Below are 22,777 nucleotides of genomic sequence, written 5' to 3'. Positions count from 1 at the left end.
CTACCCCAAATCAAAATGAATAAATTTTTGTTCCAAATTTGTACTTAGTTTCCATAATTAGAAGATTTGTTTTGGATATAATTCCTGCAGCCCAATACTCACAATTAGTACTTTTGTTTTATAATTGTGTTTCTTAATCACACATGTGAAATGTGAGGGGTTCAAACAACTTTTACAATTATTGTCATCTCATACAAAATTTTAATTTTTTTTATCAAATTATCTAGTGGTTAAAACTTGAAAATTTAAATTTAAATTGTTTAATCTTAATCTAATAATGTTGGTGGGGGCTCATATCATATGAGGTCATTTTTAGAATTCAAGTACTACACTTGAGTGATAAGAAGTGGGTCAATCATTTTGGGAGTAGTTTGAGGTTAAAGTGTTAAACAAATTTGTTCAATTTTAGGGAATGAAATTAACATTAGAAATTTGTTTCATGTTATTGAATTGTCTATATCAACTAGTATGTGACAAACATAGTGAGCTGGTATATGAACAATCTCTACCCCATGCATCCATAATATGAGTTTGAAATGGTTCTAGTTTTCTCAAAACTATGATGAGGTGGCAACATTATTGTGATGGCATGATGATGGGGAATGGTGGCTCATTACATGGCACATGCATGTGATAAATGAATGTCACTCTCTGATTCCCCATAATTGGGAGCAAACAAAGGGTTCAAACCCCAATACATAAAGAATTTGGTTTGCAACAAGGAAAAAGAGTGACAATAATGCATCATAAAAGCATCATGGTCCTAAATCTACTACTACTATTACCAACATGCTGGGTCTATGAATTTATACAACTGGTCACGTTTTGACCTTGTGTTGGAATATTCTTTTATAACTAGGAAATTTCTTTGGCTACCTCTCAACCTTTTAGTCCACCTCTAGTGAAAAATCCAAATTACTTCTGACTTCGGAAATGCATTTCCGAAATGCAAGAAAAAGGTGTTTTCGGAGATGCATCTCCGAAAGCGCCTTTTTTTTTTTGAAAAAATTGTCTTAATTCGGAAGTTCATTTCCGAAAACAGCATTTCGGAAGTTCATTTCCGAAATACTGCACGTTTTGCAGATTAAGCAAAACAGTCCCCCTCCCCCAATTCATTTACCCTAATCTTCTTCCAAACTCAACCCCAAAGAGATTTTTCTGCAAACCACTTCCAAGCTACATCAAAGGCTTCATCTACTTGCTCTACTACATTCAAAAGTCCTCCAATCTATTCAATCGGTAAGCATTTTGATTTTAAGATCTATGATTAAAATTTATATTAGGGTGTTTACAAATAGCAAAAAATGTATTAGGTTAGGTTTGTACTGATATTTAGGATGTTTAGAATGTGTAGACATAGGTTTGATTTAGGATTTTGGGGTCTGCCATTGGAGGTTGCAGAGAACTTCTGCGCAGGGGTGTTTCGGAAGTTCATTTCCGAAAACACCTTCATTCCCAGTTTCGGAAATGAACTTCCGAATTGTATCAGAAGTGCAATTTTTTTTAGTTTTTTCTGTTGTCTCGCATATTAATCCATTTCAACTGTTTATAGGAACATGTCAGACAACCAACCAGCACGCATCAGACAGGGTAGAGAGACCCAGACCGAGTCGGCTAGACGCGAGCGGGCGGCGGCGCAGCTGGCGTCGAGACAGGGACGGGGGCAGGGCCGGGGACGACGTGTGCGAGTTCCCGTGGAGATGGGCGAGGGTACCTCCTCATCTGGATCTAAGAGTAGGCTGGCTCGGGTATCTTCTTCCCGCCAGCGAGAGGAGGAGGAGGAGGAGGACGTGGCAGTGCCATACCACGAGGCGGAGGGGGTACCGGATGTTGACCCTCCACCCGAGGAGGAGGATGAGTAGGAGGACAGCTACCCGGGAGGGCCCATTGACACTTCTGTGCTGATATCCTACCGCGACCACGTCGCTCGGCGGATCTGGGAGGGAGAGGTATTTTTTATAATTTGCCTAACTACATTATTTAACCGTTTATAATTTAGACGTTTATTCAATATTTTATTAACCGTCTATTTAACCGGTCTATGTAACATACTTTTTTATTTGTTTTTTTGTAACAGGAGAGAGATCCGTTGAAAATGGTGAACCATGCCCGAAAGATTTTCAGTCTGTTTAAACCGACTGCCGAGTGGTTTAACGACGCTGTGAGAGGTTCAGGGCTCAGTGGGCTCTGCATGACGGGGTACACCACCATCAGTCACGGCATGCAGGGGGCTTTTGTGGAGCGCTGGCACAAGGAGACGTCTTCTTTCCACTTGTCGGTTGGGGAGATGATGATCACCTTGCATGATGTGCAGTGTCTTCTCCACCTGCCGATCAGGGGGCCACTTTTGACCCACTCCCGGATCTAGAGGGTCGTAGCCACTGGGTGGATGGCGCTCTATTTGGGTATGGAGCCCGAAGTTGCTGACTTTGAGTGCGCCACGACATCTGGGCCTCAAATCCGGTTCACCACACTAAGCCGCTATTTCGAGTACCACCTGGACGCGGCGGCCGATGCCGAGGAGGCGGGTGACGAGCTATTTACACAGTATCACCGTGGCTGCGCTCTCCGGTGCTGGTACATGCATGTGGTAGGCGCTGCAGTCTTTGTGGACAAGAGTGCAAGGTACGTCGACGTGACCTACCTCCGCTACTTCATGGACCTGACCACCGTTCACCAGTGGAACTAGGGGGGCAGCTACTCTGGCATACCTATACTAGAAGCTGAATGAGGCCTCCAACTGGAGGACGAGGCAGTTGACCGGATCCTGCACACTACTCACGGTACGTTTCATTTTAATTGTTCCGTATTTATTTATGTTTCGTATTTGTGTTTCGTATTTACTTATGTTTCGTATTTATTTATGTTTCAGAGCTGGATCATCTCCTACTTCTCCCGCATCCACGGCTTCCACATCGATCATGCGTACGTTGACGCCATGCCCAGGGCCGCCAGATACGTTCTCCAGAGGGGGAACAATGCGGTGGGACCATACCGTGGGTACTTGGACCGCACGATGCACGATGACGTCACCTGGAGGCCGTTCAGCGACTACACTCAGATTGTCCCCTTTGACGGCATATCTCTATATTCTGGCTGGTTGGCATGCGGGACTACCATCATGGTCCGGTATCTCCCTGAGCGGTGCATGCGGTAGTTCGGATTTGTGCAGATGATACTCAGGTCACCCTTTGAGGCTGCTCCCGACGCAGTGACCAGAGTGCAGCTCACTGCCATGTTTGAGGATTGGGAGCATCATGTGGTAACAGAGGAGTACCGTCGCATGCGGGTCACCCAGGACTGGCACAGTGTGGAGGGGTACGTCACATGATTCTATCGGGTGTCACATCCTCTGCTGACACCCGACGCTCCCGGCGCTCCTAGGCCAGCACACAAGGAGATCCTGGAGAACCAGCAGGCCGAGGATGACCACGCCATTGATCTCTTGCCGATCTGCCAGCGGATAGAGATGCTTGGGCGGGACACGTTGGATCGAGGTGTCGTTCATCAGGGCGGTCCAGAGGCAGTCGCCGTGATGGAGATGATCGTCATTGATGCGGGCCGTGCGGCGGCATACAGGCGGCAGAGGAGGGCCCAGGGTGAGAGGGTTAGGCATACCCAGTAGTGGTCGGGTTTATTTTTTTTGTTTTCGGATTGTATCTTTCGTACACTATTATTATTTGGATTTGGATCGGATCGGTTTGTATATATCACTATTCTTATCATATTAGTATATTAGTATTTTCTGTGTATATATCGCTTATTTTATTTGCCGTCTTTCTTTAATTAAAAATACGAGACTGTTTCCAAAATCATAAAAAAAACACAGTTTCTGCATAATTCGGAAGTTCATTTCCGAAACCCCCTAAAATCTAAAAAAAGGTGTTTTCGGAAGTTCATCTCCGAAAACACCCCCCATTTGGTGTTTTGGGAGATGAACTTCCGAAGTCTGAGAAAATTTTTAAAAAAAAATTACTTCGGAAGTTCATTTCCGAAGCAGGGGTAAACTGGGTTTTTCGCTGGAGTGACCCCCATAGGGAGGTGGGTAAAGAAAAATTCTATACGTATGTTATGGCTAGGATTAAGTATTCATAGATACTAGTTGAGGACCATGAGTAATATAGCACTCCGAGCATATAAAAAAAAATACTTTAATCACATGAATATAAAGACTTAACTTGAATGGATTTATAAATAGAAATTGAATAAAAATTATTTGTTTTAAAATAATTCCAATATAATTCTAATTTTATCTTTTAATTAAACTATCCAATTAATACTCTTAATTTATTATTCTCTCACTTTATATTTATGATTACTCCAATACATCTAATTTGACAAAAATATTTTTTCTCTTTTTTCTATAGTAATATTTTCGAAATCTTTGTTAAATGTTTACGACATTTATTTTAGAATAAAATGAATAATAAATTTGTACTTTAAATTTATTATTTTATATCCTTAAGACACAAATTAGCAAGACATTTAAAAATCTGTGACTAAATTATCAACAAATCCATTGAAATTATCTAAATATATTATTATTATTATTATTATTTTATTATTATTATTATTATTATTATTATTATTATTATTATTATTATTATTATTATTATTATTATTATTATTATTATTATTATTATTATTATTATTATTATTGTTTTGTTCAGATCTTTATCATATTTTTGTCTTATATATATTCATCAAGCATATCCTAAAGTTATTTTCCACTTGTTTATTATTCGACCAAATTTTGTCGACATGACAAAAGATGAAGAAAAGATTTTAAGTTATATGACATATTCGACATCTAAAATCCCAACATTTTAAACACATGCTCAGGCTTCTGATATTAGAAGGCCATGGAGACAAAATTTCTCAAGATGGTTTGGATAGAATTGTTAGATATAGGTATGATAATCCTGGATATCTTCAAGAATCGTCTTCGTTCACTTTCCGAACAAAGTATTTCGACCCTATTCTTGTCTGGGTTCACGAAATCTTTGCGGGGATAATTCTCAAAGAACAATCTGTTTCTGACAATGGAGAACAGATCAGAATGTAGAGGAAGTATGTTTTTCGTATACGAAACCGAGGCCAAATGACTACTTATATAGGAGATCAACAATAGAAACCGAAATGACACACCTGTTCGGTAAAAACAGTTATGTTGGTTGGGAAATGACGCACCTGTTCGGTAAAACGGTTATGTCGGTTGGGAAAGGGTGCAACTATTCAAACGAAAATTTCGTTCGGGGCGCTGGCGCTGCCCCTTTGACCCCGGCAGGGCGCTGCCCCGCACCCCGGCAGGGGCTCCGCCCCTTGGACCCTGACGGGGCGCTGCCCCGCACCCCGCCAGGGGCTCCGCCCCTTGGAACCCCGTTTCTATTATTCGTATTTAATTGCACGTTTGGCTCTACGAGCGTGCACTCCGCACTACCCTAACTCGTTTTAAGCTTAACGCATAATTGCATCGGCCTACAGTAAATCACATTATTACCAAAATACATTGATGATACTAAAATCACCAACAAGAATAACATGGTTGCACATTGAACCCTTATTGATTACTTCAAATCATATGAAAATTCAAAAATACATTTTCGTATCGTTTAGAGATTGAAATTTAGATACATCAAAATTTAACAAATCTTTTAATTAGAAACGCACCCGATGCAAATAAATATTTGTTTGAATTTTAAAATCTGGACACACTCTTCGGCAATTGAAATCCAGACACACCTTTTAGATTTCAAAGTCATGGTTTTTGCATAACCATGTGTTGAGCTCATACATTCATAATTGTAACACATATTTTCTTAAATTTTTTCAAAAAATTATCGCACTCTTATTCAAGATATTCGCTTGTGGACATAATTTAGAAATTGCAATCCAGATTTATGAAAGGTCTCTTCTATTTATTTGTGTTTTAAAATTTGATTTCAAATGTAATAGAATGGGAAGGAAAAGACTAGTTGCATCGTTTAAAGGGGTATCCATATTTCAATGTCTGGAGGGAGTGTCCAGAGATTGAAATTCCAATATATCTTTTACTTGCATTGGGTGTAACTCTGATGAAGATGTTTGTTGTGTTGTTGTACGTCTGAATTTCAAATTTTGGATTCCACGAAACAAGATATTTTTGAGTTTTCAACAGAGTACAGGAGAAATAGTAAGGATGCAATGAGCAAACTCTTAGAATAAGGGAATTTCTATTTCCACCCCGTCACTTTATCCCTCGCCCTTGAAAACTCAAAAATACTCTCAATTATTTTTCGGAAATGCGTCTCTGAACGCACCCTTCATAAATCAAACAGTTAATTGGTACGGAGATGCATTTCCTAAATTTTCTAGGATAAATTCAAAGATGCATATCCGAAAATACTCCTAAACACATTTACTACGCATTTTCATTGAAATTGGCGCCGTTGTCAGGGACTCTCTGTCGATTTTAACCAATATTAGTGTCATAGGTATTTTATCTTTGCGTTTTTATGTTTCTTGCCTTTACGCGACCTAACGTACAAAACTCGGTTTTTGGAAAATCGACTCTAAATCAAAATTTTACCGTGTCAATTCATTAGAAAAAACCAGGGATCAAAGTCATGTATTTTGGATATGGGACACCACCTTAAAAACCCTAAATTTCTTGTTTTTCTATTTTATTTGATTTATTTTCCGTTTTCATATATTAAAAAAAATTAGAAAAATTATAGACACTTAATTTGATTTTTAGTTGTATTTTTCCAGATTTTTTATAATTTTATTTTAATCATTTTTCTATGTTTCAATTGTTTTCTTCAATAGGGGAATTATTAGTATTTACATATTCATTGCAGGGCTACTGCCTACTAGGTGTGTTTAACCGGATACATTTAATATAAAATTTAAAAGATACAATAGAGAATTTTTCGTATATACATATCTGAAAATAATTTTTTTTGTAAAAAAATATGTTTATTCGGAGATGCATATCCAAAAATACATTTTTTCGTTAAAAAAATTTATCTAACTATGCATTTCCAAAATTAAGTATTTTGTGAAAAATAATACATTCGAAGATGTATCTCTAAAAATAAAATGACATTTTAAACTTTTTTGCCATAAATCTTGGAAAAGGTGATCGGGTGCATAGAAAAATTACCAAGAATAATGCTCTTTGGACTTAGGCCCAATAAAATGGTTAATTAAAGAAAGACAATTTTTTAATGCACCCTTATGTTTTCTTAGAAGTTCTTGGTGAAATTTTTGTAATACCCTTTAATTCGGAATCTCTGAATGCACACAATATTTCATTTTTATAGGATTTTTTTATAAAATTTTTGAATATGCATATCCGAACTATTGGAGTGCTAAAAAATTAAAAAATATATATATATATATATATATATATATATATATTAATTGTATTACCTTATTATTTATAATTTATATAAATATGAATATAGCATAATATGGTGTCATTAAACACATCTTATAATATAGACAATATTTATGAATAACTTATATGTAATAAAATTTCATAATATTTTTATATTAATAAATTAAAAATTACATAAAAATATATCCCAAACACATATATGTAATAAAAAATACATTATATATTAATTAATATATTCTTTATTACATATTAATATAATATGTGTTTTACGAGATCACATTTAGGATATAGTATTTTTTAATATTTTTTAATAATATAGAAAATATTATCTAATTTTTTAATACATATAAGATATTCATAGATATTTTCTGTATTATAACATGTGCAAAAACCCCCTAAAGACGAAATATTTGATTATTTCGGATATGTATATCCGAAAATTCTCTAAAAATAAAATAGAGTGCGTTCGAAGATACATCTCCGAATGATATTTTGGAATTTTCAAATGTTTGCTTCATCCATATAAGGGTTTATTAAGAGATCACTTAGGCTTTGTTTGTGAGTTTGGAGGAGAGGAGAAGACATTCGAAAACAAGTTTTTTAAAAAATAGGAAAATATTTAACATTTAAAAAAATAATTTTGTATAGAATAATAAAATAATATTTATTATTATTATATTTTTAATTTTCAAAATACTATAACATCATAAAAGACATCCCAAAATTTAATGGAAGCTCTCAAAAAATCCTCCAAAATCCACCTTCATTACAAATTGAGTTCCATAAAATTAAGGGATTTTTAATGCTATGAATAAAAGCAAACCTTCCAAAAACCCTCTTAATCAAAATCCTTTTTAAGCAAGCTTTTAGGATAAAATTCCGTATCCTATCATGGTTTCACATTCAAGGCCTAGTGCGAGCTAAATCCAAAAATGTGACAACTCTCATCAGTCTATCTCTACATATTATAAGCGCTTGAATCTAAAAGTTGGAAAATTGGGGCGCCAAATCTTTTAATCTTCAAACAAGATGAGACTGCTTTAAACGACTGCCTCAGAACAACCTTGTGACTATCAACCACATTAGATATTCTTATATAATTCAGTTTGCAACCAATACTCCAATTAGATTGTCGCTTTCAGGAATGTCTTATTTACATTGTGGGGAACGAATTCTTTCAATGCTAAAATTTTACATGTAGGAAATGAGTCATCCCTTAATAAACATTCAAGAGGTAAAAACCTATCAAAACTTATTGACATTTATGATCCGCGAGATTAACATAAATATCAAGATCGATTCCCTATAATCATATTACATGCAGGCCAGTCTCTACAGAAATGTGAACAATACAGAAGTACAGTATTATCGTGCCAGATTCTCTACTGAAACCTTGTAGGATAATATATAACTTGAATGCCTAATTCCACCTTAGAATCGCTTTGGAAGCTGGTAAAAGATATCACCATCTCTGCATCAGCCGATTAATTGCTACAGGAACCAACACACCCAGATGGTGCAAAAGAAGGATTTAGAAATTAACAATGAGGGAAATGTCATTTCAAGAAAACAGAAGGCACGGAAAAGAGTAGGAAATGAAACTAACCTGTGAATGACTGACCCTGCATCACTCTCCTATAATCAAATATTTAGGTTGAAGTGTCCTTCTGTATTAAAAAATAATATTAATAATGACCATTATCATATTAGGCAGAAAGCAGATATCAGGGTTATTCAGGTCAGCAGAGCCAAAAAAAGTTTTAAATATTTCACCATGATTACAATGTGATGAAGGTCAATTATGAATTTGTTGCAGGGATGCAGTAAGCTGCATAACAGTTACCAACTTTAGTAGCAAATATTCATATTATAGAATTCTTGGGGTTAACAATTTGCATTTATTCCACCCCCTTCTTTTTACCCATGTGATCGTATTGTTGCAAGACATTCAAGATATCCAGTTTAGTGTTAGAAGGGAAAAACACAGGGAAAATTTGTCCAAAGCTCTTTAAATGTCTATTACATTTATACATCTGTGTATATGATATTACCTGCCTTCATCTGAGAGACCATGGCTCTTTAAATGTCAATTTATTATATTTAGAGATCTTGGTTTGCAATATTGTCTGCCTTCAACTATTATCAGAAAAATCGACGAGGGACTTTACCGGGATATATCTAGGATATACCCTTAAAAATATTCATATTAGTATGAGGCTTGCTTAAACAAAGTCACATTTCATTGTCATCATGAATAATTGATGTATTTTTTCAAACTCATAGGCATAGTAAGCGGTTTTGTAAATCGCAACATATTTAGCAAGGACAGTCCCTGGCCTACCTAATATTCAATCATGATAACACGATCACATCTGTAATTCACAACTATTGATTTGAATTCAAGTCTTTAGTCTACCTTTGGGCGCAATATCTTTTGACTGTCACTGAAATATTGATTTGGATGGTTAATCCCAGCATCACATGGCACGCCATGAAGAGCTTCAAATGTCAAGGTACATGCTAGCTGCACATACAGTACCCATATTATCAGATATTAAATTCAAATGTTAACTGATAATAGAAGTTCAGCGGGTTATGCTGAGACCTACCTGATAATGTCTATTTCGCACTTTGTTCATGACATCTTCCATTGCTCGACTGTTCACCCCCATTCTGCTGAGAGCAGCTCTTAGATTCTCTTCACTATTAAATTCAAACGGCATCAAATAAATACCATGCCATGACTAGGCAAAGATATAACATTAAAGAATGAGGCTGAAATAACAGAGCAAGCATCTCAGTGTTATAAAAAATTAGAATAAGTTAATACTCCTTCAATTCTATTTGGGTGGAGCATATTAAAAATTAGAATAAATGTATACTCTCTTCACCATTGAAATTGATTTATAAAATAAATTTTGAAAAACTAAACAAAACTCTTTTAAATGCACCCTTACTCTATGGATTAGAAGCTTAACTCTAATTTAGAAGTTCATAGAACTCCTGTTTATGCATTCTTTCATTTCTTTTTTCTGTTTTCCATCATTGTAAGAGCTTGAGGCTCGCCATTTCGGCTCAATTAAAATTTAGTTCACCCCCTTAAATTTTGTTCACATACTGTACATTCTGTTAGACTATATTAGGAGCACTAATATAGTTATTAATAATTTTATTAGTGGCAGTTATGTTTTATTAATTATATGTTTAGGTTAAGAATAAATAGGGGAAGATAAGGAAAAGTGGCTTATCTTGGCATTTAACAGGAAAGGAGCCATTTTGGCATTAGTAAAGGTGAAGACACTGGAAATTCTGGATATCATTTTGGCAACATATTTAATTTAATAAATGGAGAGAATTTTAAATTGCTCTTGAATCTTTTCAATGTGACACCAAAAGCCAACAAATTATTTATCAAATAAAACAAAAAATGGAGAAAAATATATCTATTCACTTAACAGTTCTGAAAGCTAAACTATCCAATTAACTGCTTAAAGTGCTAAGAGTGACCTGAAGTGTCGATAGGGGCAACCATGATGATCTCCAGCACCGGGAGTTGACGAAATAATTTTAGAACAAGAATAGGGAGTATAATCCTGTAACATGCATCAGAATATTAGTTTTTGAAACTCATCATATGCATGCATAGAAACACACTGGAAATAACTGAGTATTTTCAAATCTGATTTTGAATTGTAAAATAAAATGGCAAAACCAGTCATCTGCAAAAGGAATATACTTGTGAGTTGTGACATGCCAAAAATCAGTTAAGTTTAATACTTACAGTTCTCTTCCCTTCCTTTCCATAATTATGGCGAATGGTATATGAATATTCTTTCTCAAACTTCTCCAAACCAACCTACAATCAGATCTTACAATTAATTTATCATTTATGTAATTTATGTAATAATGTGACAAAAATAGAACAGTATATACAAATATTAATACCTACTCAAAGACTATATACCAAGATGCCTAGAGAGATATGGGATAGCTTGAATAGATAGATAGATAGATAGGAAGATTAAGAATGATTGAAAAATATTATGAAATAGTGCACATAAATTATTAAAGGCGGAACTATTGTGATTCTCATTGTAACTCAACATTCACAATACAAAATACACAATCTCACATGTTTAACTTTAAAGTATGAATGAATAGATTTCAGTTTCTGACATTGTGTACAACAAATAAGAGAACATGTACAACAATCATACTTACCTTCTTAGAGAACTCAGCTCTCCAAAATGCAAGTGCATCTTCCAGGTTCAAACCAACACCCTACTCATTACAGAGGAAAGAACAAAAGATGAGAACGGAGAACACAAAGGGAGGAAAATAATGAACAGTCATTCAGAAGTCTAATTGAATCTCTCTGATCAGTTAATCACGCATATTCAAATTGAAAATAATAATAATAATAATTATTATAATAATAATTAAAAATGAAGTATCAAAATGTTGTACTCTGGCAGTGCTACATATTAGAGCCATACACTGGCAGAATTTGGATATCTGCTAGAACCCAGCAGTCATAGCATTAGGATACCACCATAAACTTTTTTTTTTAATTTGGAGATCTGCACCACAATGCCGAAATGAAACTGCAAATATTTTAGACTGTGGGCCTCTCTTACTCAATTGAGCAGAGAGAAAAAAAATCGATCTTATTTAAAGAAAAAAGTTTTACAAAAGATAAGTATAACTAATGATAAGATAAAGATAAACCAAGAAATATATAGATAAAGCTAAGTTTGCTAACTAAATTTACATTTATAATCATTTATGCAGCTAAGATTCTGCATCTACAAAAACCAGTCAAAACGTGGAAAGACATTGACTTGAATTCTCAGAATCAGGGTTTCATGAACAAAAAGCAACTATTTCAATGCAAAGACAAAAGAGAGAAAATTTGAAAATCTCAATTAAACCAATAAGATAAGCTGCATCATGCACACTCATGTGTAAAAACATGTGAAATATCAAGCTACATTTAAAGGTATTTTGCTCTGACCAACCTTGAGAAAGAGGCCCAGTTGCATCCTCCCACCGTGTTTTAAATGATGGTCCTCTTTCAGCTAATTAAGCGTGGCATAAATCAGAAGTTAATACAGGTGAGACAAAAAAACAATATGAAGACTAGTTAAAAAAGATAGATGAGTAAAAAAAATTAAATAAACTGATGATTAAGAAACACAATATATGGATCATATAGCTTATGACTGATTTCTAACCTTGTCAAACTGGTGACGCATGCACAAAGGAAATGAGGTCTTGGCAAGTTGATCAATGTCCTTTAAAGATATCTCAGCATATTCCCTAGGCTGCAGAGGTTATCAATCAAAATGACAATTACATTACCAATCCAAAATCACATAAACTAATAATAGTGGCAAATGGGCGAAGATACCACATGAATTACCTGTGAAAAATCAGGACCTAGATAACTTGAGCTCAAGGCTTCCACAATCTACACAAAACCCAATCAAGTTCAATTAAAAAGAAAATATATACTCATAAACAAAGAGCACAGCCACACTTACCGGAGTCAACCTATGCTTCTCCTGGTCTCTGATTGAAGATGTCCATTTTCTGCAACAGTATATAGAAACTCTAAGAATCATAAATTCCATAATTGCATCTGAAGAAAGAAAATTCTCCAAGAATACATAAGAACACTAATTGAGATTTAAATGACCAACAAAACCTGTTTGTAAGGATGAGTGTCTTTGACAGCTGACTGCGGAATAGAGTGGCTACAAGTGAAACAACCTGGGAGAGGATCAGAATTGAAACATAATAAGGATTTACTATAACCAATACACTGACATATAAAACAATGAATTGAAAGCAATTACACTAGCCAACCTGATTCATTGCAACATAAGCATATCCTTGACTTAACAACACTCTACGCCCAGCTACAAGTTCTGGAACATCTTCAAATGGTACCTATATGGGAAGAGAAGATTAAGGAAGAAGATGTATAATTTCCACTCCATGTATTTTTTTTAAAAGGCCCCTCCCACAAGATTATTCAATCTTACATTTATTGTCATGATGGATACATCAAATGGAAGTTGCATTATAAGATATGCTTTCAGAAAAAGATGTTGAAAAAGAGATGAAAGTGTGTTGAAAGAATGTATTCTCTCAAACACCATTCATTTGTACAAAAACAAAAAAGTAGAAGAAAAAGATAACACACGTACCTTGTAAAAGATTGCATCGCCTGCAAAAAAAATTAAAAAGCAAAGCAGGAGAGAGACACATCAGATATAAATTAGTGAAAGGCAGGAAATGACTCATAAACTTCAAGAAAAAGTGGATTCATAGCTTTTGAAAAATAGTAAATCCTTGTCCCACATTAAAATAGCAGCACAAACATATCACTTGTGAAACCCCCAATATATCTTTTACAGAAATTAAATCATGCAACTGCCATCTCAGTACTAGATTGACATACTAAAGGAACCCAACGGAAAGAAGCGCCTTAGCCCTTAGGCAGTAGTAACTACTGGTTATTTATATATTCCTATCCACTCAACCTCTTGCAGGGAACACGGAAATCATATGCTGAAAAGAAGACGATATCTCTGCCAATACTGTAAATGATCATTCGTTAAAGAAAACATTGTGTTCCTACCTGTGGGTAAAGGCTGACCCATGGAACGAGCAACTTGTCCCAATTTCTCTTTAATGCTCTGGAAATCAAAATATTCATATAATAAGGCACTCAGAGGTACTTGTTGCTCTAAACTAAATGTTTCATAATTCACCTCATAGAAACATTAATAATAACACCAATAAAACAAATGGCATGTCATTACCTCAAATTCCATACCGTTAACAGCCTTGCAAGTTATGTCAAACTCGTCCATGATTGCCCTCTGTACACTCATAGGCAAGACACGTGACAAATTAGTACCTTACTTGAAGAGCAAAATACATATAGTAAAGTAAGATTCTACCTGAGCTTCAGTAGTTAGAAAACGAAAACGGTAGCGAAAGAGTGCACATTCCATAGAGAGAAACCATTTCCTCAAGTCCTCCCTGGTCATACAGGTAGAAATTCAAGTTATTTAGTATATATTGAATAACTCAGAGATGTTGTTTGGATTTCTTTATGAATATACTATTCTTTGGCAATCTGCTTGAGATTGATCCTTGCATTGGTCTGGAAAATTGTCATTTAGGCTCATAATGCAAGTTTGAAATATGAGGATGAGGAATGAACTACTTCCTCTATAAAGTCATTTTTTAGCAAACAACAACATATGACTAAGCTTAGGTTCACAGAAAAAGTGAATGCCTACTTAAAATTGCATGGAACAACAGAAAAATAAAAAACATGTTAAAGAGAAAGATAGAGCTCTTACGTTCTGCAATACACTAAACGTAAAACAAAATGAGATATTATATCCTTGTTCAAAACCTCAGAAGCATGCTGATGTCTCATGTTCGCTTTCCACAGTTCGTTTACCTACGCAATTATGGTTTACATGAAGATAGTACACAAGAGAAAATCAAATAAATTAATAGACTACTATATTCTTATCGGCAAATCCAGGATTTTACCAATTTTTCCATTTCATCTGGTTTCTTTCCCCGTGACAAACCATCAGAAATTCCCTTCAGAACTGCAATAAGCAATAATATACATCAATAATCAAATTATGCATCATAATTGCAGATTTCAGTTCTTCGCTCAAACATTACACTCAAATTACCACAAGCCTAATTAATACCCAAATGTTGCTAGAGCAAACTATTCAAACCCTAGGCACGAAAACAGCGAGCATTAGAAGCATGTGGTTGCGCATAGAACAGGTCTATGAAAATTGAAGAAACATAACTCGATTAAAGAAAAAGTGCTACCTCGGAGACGATCGATGGCGAAAGACTCGAAATCTTCGAGTCTGACTTCGAGTGGCGGAGCAGAGCGATAGAGGGGAATAGTTGGAGCAGATGCGGCGTCGTTACTGGAAAACAAGTTCCGATGACTATGGGGTCGAACGATTTCCATCGCTTTCTCTCTTCTCTTGCGGCGCCGAAGCAAAAGTTGAACGGTGCAATCTCGATATGTGATGCTGTTTGAGTTGCTTTTCCAGTTTCAGAACCCTCGCGCCAAAATATTGGGGCTGGGGAACAAAATGGCGGGAAAATGATCGTGTTCTCTCTCTCTCATTTGTTTTTGCCAAAAAAGTATATTTTGATATAAAGTTTATAAATTACAAATTGTAATTGGAAATAAACTAAATCAAAGGAATAATACTTTTCAAAATCAAAATAATAAACAAGTGATAAAATTATATTATATTATTATTATTATTATTATTATTATTATTATTATTATTATTATTATTATTATTTGTATTATTCAATTTAAAATATGTGGGAGTCACATTATTCATCCTAAGTAAATATTTAATATAACTTTATATTTTGTAAAAGGGAAATATTAACGGGTGTTTGAGGTTTAAGAGTTTAAAATTTTATGTTTTGTTTTGATACATTTATATTTAATACATTGGAAAAGTTTTCTAAAGAATAAAAAAGTATAATTTTTTGAAAATTCTTGCAATCAATGTATTGAAATGCAAAAGATTTTTTTTATTTGGAATTCTTAAAAACTGCTCTTGTAGCACTCACTAGCATGACTCTTCGTAAAAATATTACAGAAAATGGGTGATACCCTAACCGTGTAAATTAATTTTACATTGTTAATTAATCACGATCATGTATTCAGCCACATCACGCTTTTATTTTAAAAAATCTTTATTAACACAACTGACTGTTGATTTTTTATTGGACGATAGTGTAAAACTATTTTACACTGTCAATATATATCTACTAAACTCAAAAAATCATTACTTTCTTCTTTAAAAGTGATTTATTTTTAATATACTTGTTGGCCGACACAGATTTAAGCATGGCAACGGGTTGGAGCAGAGGCAAGATCATACCTTTTATGTACTCAAACTCGAATCCTACTTAAATACATTTTCTTCGTTTAAAATCTAAACAGAATTCATCCCAAACGAGTTTGGATATCCTCGAATCACCCGTGGGAATCAATTATTTTAAGTTAAAATAATTCATTTCTTCAAACTCATAACTTCTCACAAACTCTAACTAGATTAACATACAATATAAATAATAGATTAAAATGATCTTGAAAATTTTCAAAAATAAATTTCAAATAAGAAAGTACATACCAAAATATCAATGTATTGACGAAACAATTAAGGTTCTAAATTATCAAATATATTCTCTAAATCATCAACCATTTGGGTTCATGGACAGGTTCTTAGTGGATAATAATATCCTCATTACTCGTCTCATCCCCGTCTTTTAAAATCGGAAAATCCAAACTTAAACTTAAACCTAATCAAAATGGATTTTTCTAATCAAATACAGGCGGGCTTCGGCGGGTGTCGGTTTTGTTGTCATGTGTACTCACGCTATTGTCAATGGGTTCAAATGCTCACCCTATGGATGTATATGGGTTGGGTAAATCTATAAAATCCGGTCAAAACGAGCCAAAAAAATAAGTTTGGTCGTGTTATTGGAATAACATAGTTTTCAAAATTGAGAAATCATTTAAAACAATTGGGTTTCAGATAAACTCATTCCCAACACACAAAACCATGGGCTATATGGTAACTATGTTTTTTTACTTTGTTTCATAATTTGATTAGTGATGACTTTGATGTGTTTGGACTTGATTGTTTCGATGATGTTGTCAACTCAACTAATACATCAAAATGCATCAAAGGATGGTGTGTTGGAAGTTCTTCGATCCGATGTTTTATATGTTGATGTTGGATAAAATTTTACCATTGAACAAGAGTTTAAGTTACCTGGTCATATACCTAAATGAGTCTTGAATCTATTATTATATGAGACATAACCAAAAAAAAAATGTTTTATGCATAATTTATATACATCATTCATACTTCTTCTTTAAGGTATATATGGACATATTATGGTGACTGTGTGTGTCTAAATGACAACATCCGGAAAAAGTGCAATGAGCAAATTTTTTCTTAATTTTGGGCCAATAGTCGACCAATAGTTCATGGGCTAATATGGATTCATAAAACTGATCAAATTTTGCAAAGGAAATTTCTTTTCCAATCTTTATGGTGTGGCTTATATTTTTGAAAATTCAAAATTGCCCCTAAAAAAAATTGAAGATGCATCTCAATGGACCTTCAGCCCATTTTTCCGAAGATGCATTTGCGAATATTTATAGGGTGAGTTTTGAGATGCATCTTGTAAAAATTTTATTTCGGATATGCATCTCATAAAACTTCCCTGCATGAATCTTGAACAGAAAGATTGATTCAAACATTAATAAACACAAACATCATAGATAGAGGTGGAAATAAGTTGGACCGAACTAGATTTTGCCAAATAATTCACTTTTCGATAAACTAAGGTACTTTTTTGCAACTTCAACTTCATAAGTTAATTTTTGGAAATGACTGAAATTTATCAAGGGAGCATATCAAATAGTTAAGTGACTTAAACATTTAGAGAATATCTTATCTCATCTTATAGGTTTCTCATACATCATGTGCGTTGCCAAATTTGCCCTTCTGTTTCCGGAGGTGTATCTCCAAAAGCACTTTTTTTTTAAGTTGATTTGTTCCGTAGATACATCTACAGAGCTTTTTTTTAACTGAATTATTGGGGAGTTTTTAGAAATCTTTCTCAATTTAAAATACTTCCGTAGATGCATATCCGGAAAAAAAATCAAATTTTGAAAAAAAGTGCTTCCGAAAGTATATGAAAATAGATGGCATAAATGTAATTGCGCCGAGTGCCTCAAAAATATTATGGGATGGATTAAGATATTCTCAACATTTATCAGATATATCAAAATGAAACGAAACACAGCCGGGAAAAAAAGAAGAAAAATAGTGAAAGACTCTTCCAGCACACTTTGCATTCAAGAGTTAATTCTGTCACAAGTAGGGATAAGAATAGTTCCAAGTCGTTTATTAGGGATATATGGCAGTCCGATATCATATCATATTACTTTTTAAAACCTACTTAGTTAAAAATAACATGACATAAACCACAGCTAAAAAACCTTTCGGTCAATTAAAAATGATATATTGGATGTGCACATGATCAACATACACGTATGGATCAGTTAAATTAATCTCAAAAATTAACTGTCCAACTGATTTCTGAATCCTTTATGATGCTTTCACTTTCCTAGTTGATGTGGTAACACAATCCATCCGTATAAGAATACATAAAAAGCGCTGCATTAGTATAGCTACCTATAAACATGAGATTTTAAAGTTTATACTACCAATGAAGCTTGAAACTAGCTGCCCGCATAAGTGGATGTGCAAAATAAGCTCCTAATGTTATGGCAGTGATTGTAAGATATGGTAATCGAATGAACTCTTTGTAGAAATCTTTTGGTAACTTCTGTCTTCCATCAAGTATTGCTGCAAATGGGACAATACTTGTTCTATCCTTAACTATCTCAAAATCTTCGCCATATCTTTCACTCAGTTTCCTATCTCCATTCCAAACACCAAATAAATGGTGTGCAATTAAGGCGAATGAAGCCGCAACCGCAACAGAATTTCCAATCCAGACTGTATGGCCAAGACACCACATAACCTGCCCAACCATCTTGATAGCAAAACAAAAATTTTATTCAGAATAACGTCAAATGAAATGAAAACCCCGAATTCATCGGTGTCTTACAACTTATATTTTGATATATGTAGTGGTTTGGATTTGTTTATACCTGTGGATGCCTGGTTATTCTCATAATTCCAGTTTCGTAGAGATGTAACTTAGGCTTGTCAACTGCTGCAACCTCTAGGAGATTGAAGGTTGATGGATATAGGAAAAAGAAAGAGATGAAGTTAGAAAGCCACACAAGTTGATGAACACCGGGAACGTCTTGGACCTGCCAGAGCTGAAGTCCATCGTATCTGTGATTAATAAAATACACCTACATGATAAATTCAAACACGGATGAGGATATTAGTTTAAAATTTTATTCAACTTCCATAGTCCTAATATAAGACTAATGGCCCAAAACAACTAAAGAAATTATATAGTGACAAAACTTAGATGCGGTATCATAAGTATTGAGGATATTGAAGTTTTTCTGCAGAAAAAAAGTACTCACAATCATGGTGAGAGCCAAAGGAAGTGATGTTCCTGCAAAAAGAACACGGTAAGCTCGTTCTCCAATGAGTTTCTCACCGGAGTCACGGAAGCTGGCCAGACCACTATGGACACCCGCAAATATGAGAATCAGGACTAACATTACCACCTACGAAGTGCAACACTTTAAATGGTCACTAATGAGTTATGAATCTAAGTCCATTGCAGTTGTAGATTTAAATTGGTTATGGTAATGGATGGAAAAGACAAGTAGATAACTAAGAAACAAAATTTACTAAATGAATAATAGACAGTATGCCAAAATCTGCGATACTAACACAGAAGTAAGACACGACATTGACACTGACATCTAGCAATTGAAGAAAATGAACTAATTGAATGTTATCACTTATCACAAGTGTCGGTCTCAGAACTAATTGAATGTTATCACAAGTGTCAGTCTAAGACACAAGACGGTGTGACTTCAATCTGAAGAGTTGGTGCTACATAATTTGTGTTGGTTTTCTTATCTTCTTTTTTAGAATACATTGATCACACATAAAATTGCTAACTACTAAACTTAATCGATGCATTCTCTTTTCATCAATTTCAAGTACCAACCAGATGAGATATAAAGATGATAAAACAATATTAGAATCTACCCCATTTTTGTTTGTAGAAAACAATCATTCAAACCAACAAAAAATTAAAAATTAAAAATTAAAAATTAATCACCTCATGGCTATCAGAAATTCCTGAAATGGTATCAACAAAAACCTTACCAAACCCAGTTGAATCATCAATCCAGATCAAGTTAAGAATAAACAAGACCACTCCCAATATCGCAGTGAAGTAAACCCAAGACGAAAGTTTCTGTTTTTCAAGGTCAAAAGTTGCAGCGTCCTCGCCCACCAAGCCAGAATCATCTCTGACTTCAGTAGCATGTTCTTCGGAAGAAACACGTGCAACTAGTTTCCGAGAGAAAAGGAGCGGCTTTGAAGAGGAAAAATTCAATTTTGATATGGAGTATGAAGAAGAAGAAGAAGAAGAAGAAGAAGAAGACGAAGAAGAAGATGGAGAGGAATAAAGGGGTCGATGATGAAGGTGTGATTTGTTAGTATGGGAAGTTAGGTGGAGTTTGGAAGAGAAGGAGGTGGAGAGGACAAGAGGTGTTGAAGCCATGTTGTTTGTTAGGACTTCACACATTCAGAATGAGTCCAACAAAGAAACTGAATTGTTCCATATAATATGTATAGAAACGTGAGTGTGTGTGTTGAAGTTGGAAGAGAGTATCTGAAGTGTGTTATGCTCGAGGGTTGGTGTTTTGGACTGGAACGGTGATGGAAACACGGAAATGGAAAATGCTTTGTCATTTTCGTGGCCATTAGCTGTGTGATTTTGTTAATGTTTATGTTGGACTACATGTGGGGTCAGGTAATACAACACAAATAATTTATCAAAAATACATTTTTAAAAAAAAATAAAGGTTAAAATAATGTTAATGTTTACGATGCGGGAAGCTATTTAACACTAGAGTGCATCTAAGTTCCAAGATCGAGTCGGGTACATATGATTGTAAATAGGGATTTGAGAACTCCAAATACCTAATTAATATTTTTTTTTTGTCTTTTTATGTTGGGCAAACAATTTTCTCATATCTCCTGTGGCACTGAGATACTTTTCACAAATGTGACTCATTATGGATGAATACTATCTAATAGATAATAATTCATTTTGTATTCAATACAATTAATTGTATAATAAACTGCGAGAGCGCGCCTTTGCTGAACATCATTGAAGATATTGGGTTGGTTCAACATATTAAGATCATTGTTTGAACCCGTTATTCCAATGAATCAATGTCAAATCCATAAGTCTTGTAAAGCTATTGCTTCAAGCATAACAATGGGTTTTTCATGATCACATCAAACATACTGCCTTTTCAATTCAACAGTAAAAAAATTCTATTCCTAATGCATACAATCAATTCTTCCTAACATACCTAGACAACCTTGTGTTTCTCTCATATGCGCTCAATGTCTTTAGTATTTGGCCTTCGCTAATATTGTGCCCCGAAGACATTGATCACATCTCTTGTAAGCTTATCAACATAATTTAGTGTTGTGGTTTCACCGATTCATACTATGAGTAGATGTTTCATATGCCAACATACAAATAACAATTGTGCATTTTTGTAGCGGTGACAAAATTGATCTACTAATTCCATCTTCCGTTATTTGAAAATACTCATCATGTTCAAAGCTTCCATAATACAAAGGAACATATGTTTATGCATTTTGTACCTTCGACAAAATTGCTCATTCGTGAATATTAGAGTTTCTGAAAAATAATCATTGAACAATTGATTATGTCACTCTTCACGATTCCTCTATATAATCTTTCTTTGATGTCTATGCATTTTAGAGCTTGAGGCTTCTTATTTCTTTTGACTTTTTAAGAAAAGTCTCACAAGTTATTCATCCATATCATCATTCATATAATTTATGAACATTTTTGTAATGCGGGAATGATTCAGAGGATCTGTGTGAAAAGAAATTTGATTACAAATTATATAAAGTGAAAGAGGTTGAGAAGAATTGTGAAGCTTATTGTGTTACTAGTGATTATTTATAGTACTTGTTTGCAACGACTAGTTTGAATTTGAATAACAACTAGTTTGAATAACGGTTCGTTTGAATAACAACTACTACTGAGATACTAAAAACTATAATGATTACAATAATACATAATTATACATCGACCCTTTTTATCTATATCTCAACTTTTTCACCCTCAATACATGCACAATCTTGTGCAAACACAAAAATCAAATTTTATGTTTTAAATTCATCTTTTTAAATTCATTCCACCGTAACTTTTGCAATCTTCTCCATTTTCGATACCATCACGAAACAATTTTATTCTTTATCCATAATGGCTAGGCCTTTTGAATTTCTTAAATATGTTAATGACAAGAAGGAGTTATGGAAATTAGTTGTTAAAGTTACACATAAGTGGAGTGTTTTGTCAACCAATTGCAAAAAAAATACTCGAATATGCTTCTCATAGATGCAAATGTAAAAAACCTTCTTTATGATGCTCTTTTGTTTGTCTTTCATACCATTTTGGTTTTCTTCAACTTATGTAACTCACATTTTTTACCATGATTCTTAACAAGATCTTCACTTTTTAGGGGATTGGTATTTAAAAAACAAGGACAAGACCTTCAAATAACCTATAAATATTACA

The 22,777-nt window shown here is 34.3% G+C and overlaps 2 protein-coding genes across 2 annotated transcripts; both read right to left on the bottom strand.

Moving 5' to 3' along the window:
- Positions 1-8,481: 8,481 nt before the first annotated feature.
- On the bottom strand, positions 8,482-15,557 carry LOC131607948 (probable DNA primase large subunit). The gene is made up of 20 exons (XM_058879894.1): positions 15,260-15,557; positions 14,960-15,021; positions 14,761-14,864; positions 14,353-14,434; positions 14,212-14,271; positions 14,028-14,085; positions 13,594-13,613; positions 13,250-13,333; positions 13,089-13,153; positions 12,925-12,973; positions 12,804-12,851; positions 12,616-12,705; positions 12,400-12,459; positions 11,603-11,662; positions 11,163-11,237; positions 10,889-10,974; positions 9,991-10,084; positions 9,798-9,905; positions 8,988-9,048; positions 8,482-8,872 (listed from the first exon to the last, which is right to left on the bottom strand). Exons 1-19 carry the CDS (start codon positions 15,405-15,407, stop codon positions 9,031-9,033), a joined length of 1,371 nt encoding a protein of 456 aa, XP_058735877.1. The 5' UTR covers positions 15,408-15,557; the 3' UTR covers positions 8,482-8,872; positions 8,988-9,030.
- Positions 15,558-18,489: 2,932 nt separating this feature from the next.
- LOC131607947 (15-cis-zeta-carotene isomerase, chloroplastic-like) lies at positions 18,490-20,905 on the bottom strand. The gene is made up of 4 exons (XM_058879893.1): positions 20,264-20,905; positions 19,551-19,697; positions 19,161-19,370; positions 18,490-19,042 (listed from the first exon to the last, which is right to left on the bottom strand). Exons 1-4 carry the CDS (start codon positions 20,732-20,734, stop codon positions 18,707-18,709), a joined length of 1,164 nt encoding a protein of 387 aa, XP_058735876.1. The 5' UTR covers positions 20,735-20,905; the 3' UTR covers positions 18,490-18,706.
- Positions 20,906-22,777: the final 1,872 nt, after the last annotated feature.

Source organism: Vicia villosa, linkage group LG5, assembly GCF_029867415.1.
Source record: "Vicia villosa cultivar HV-30 ecotype Madison, WI linkage group LG5, Vvil1.0, whole genome shotgun sequence".
Lineage (NCBI taxonomy): Eukaryota > Viridiplantae > Streptophyta > Magnoliopsida > Fabales > Fabaceae > Vicia > Vicia villosa.
Note: the sequence above shows the minus strand (reverse complement) of the source record. Positions and strands in the feature narration are given on the sequence as shown.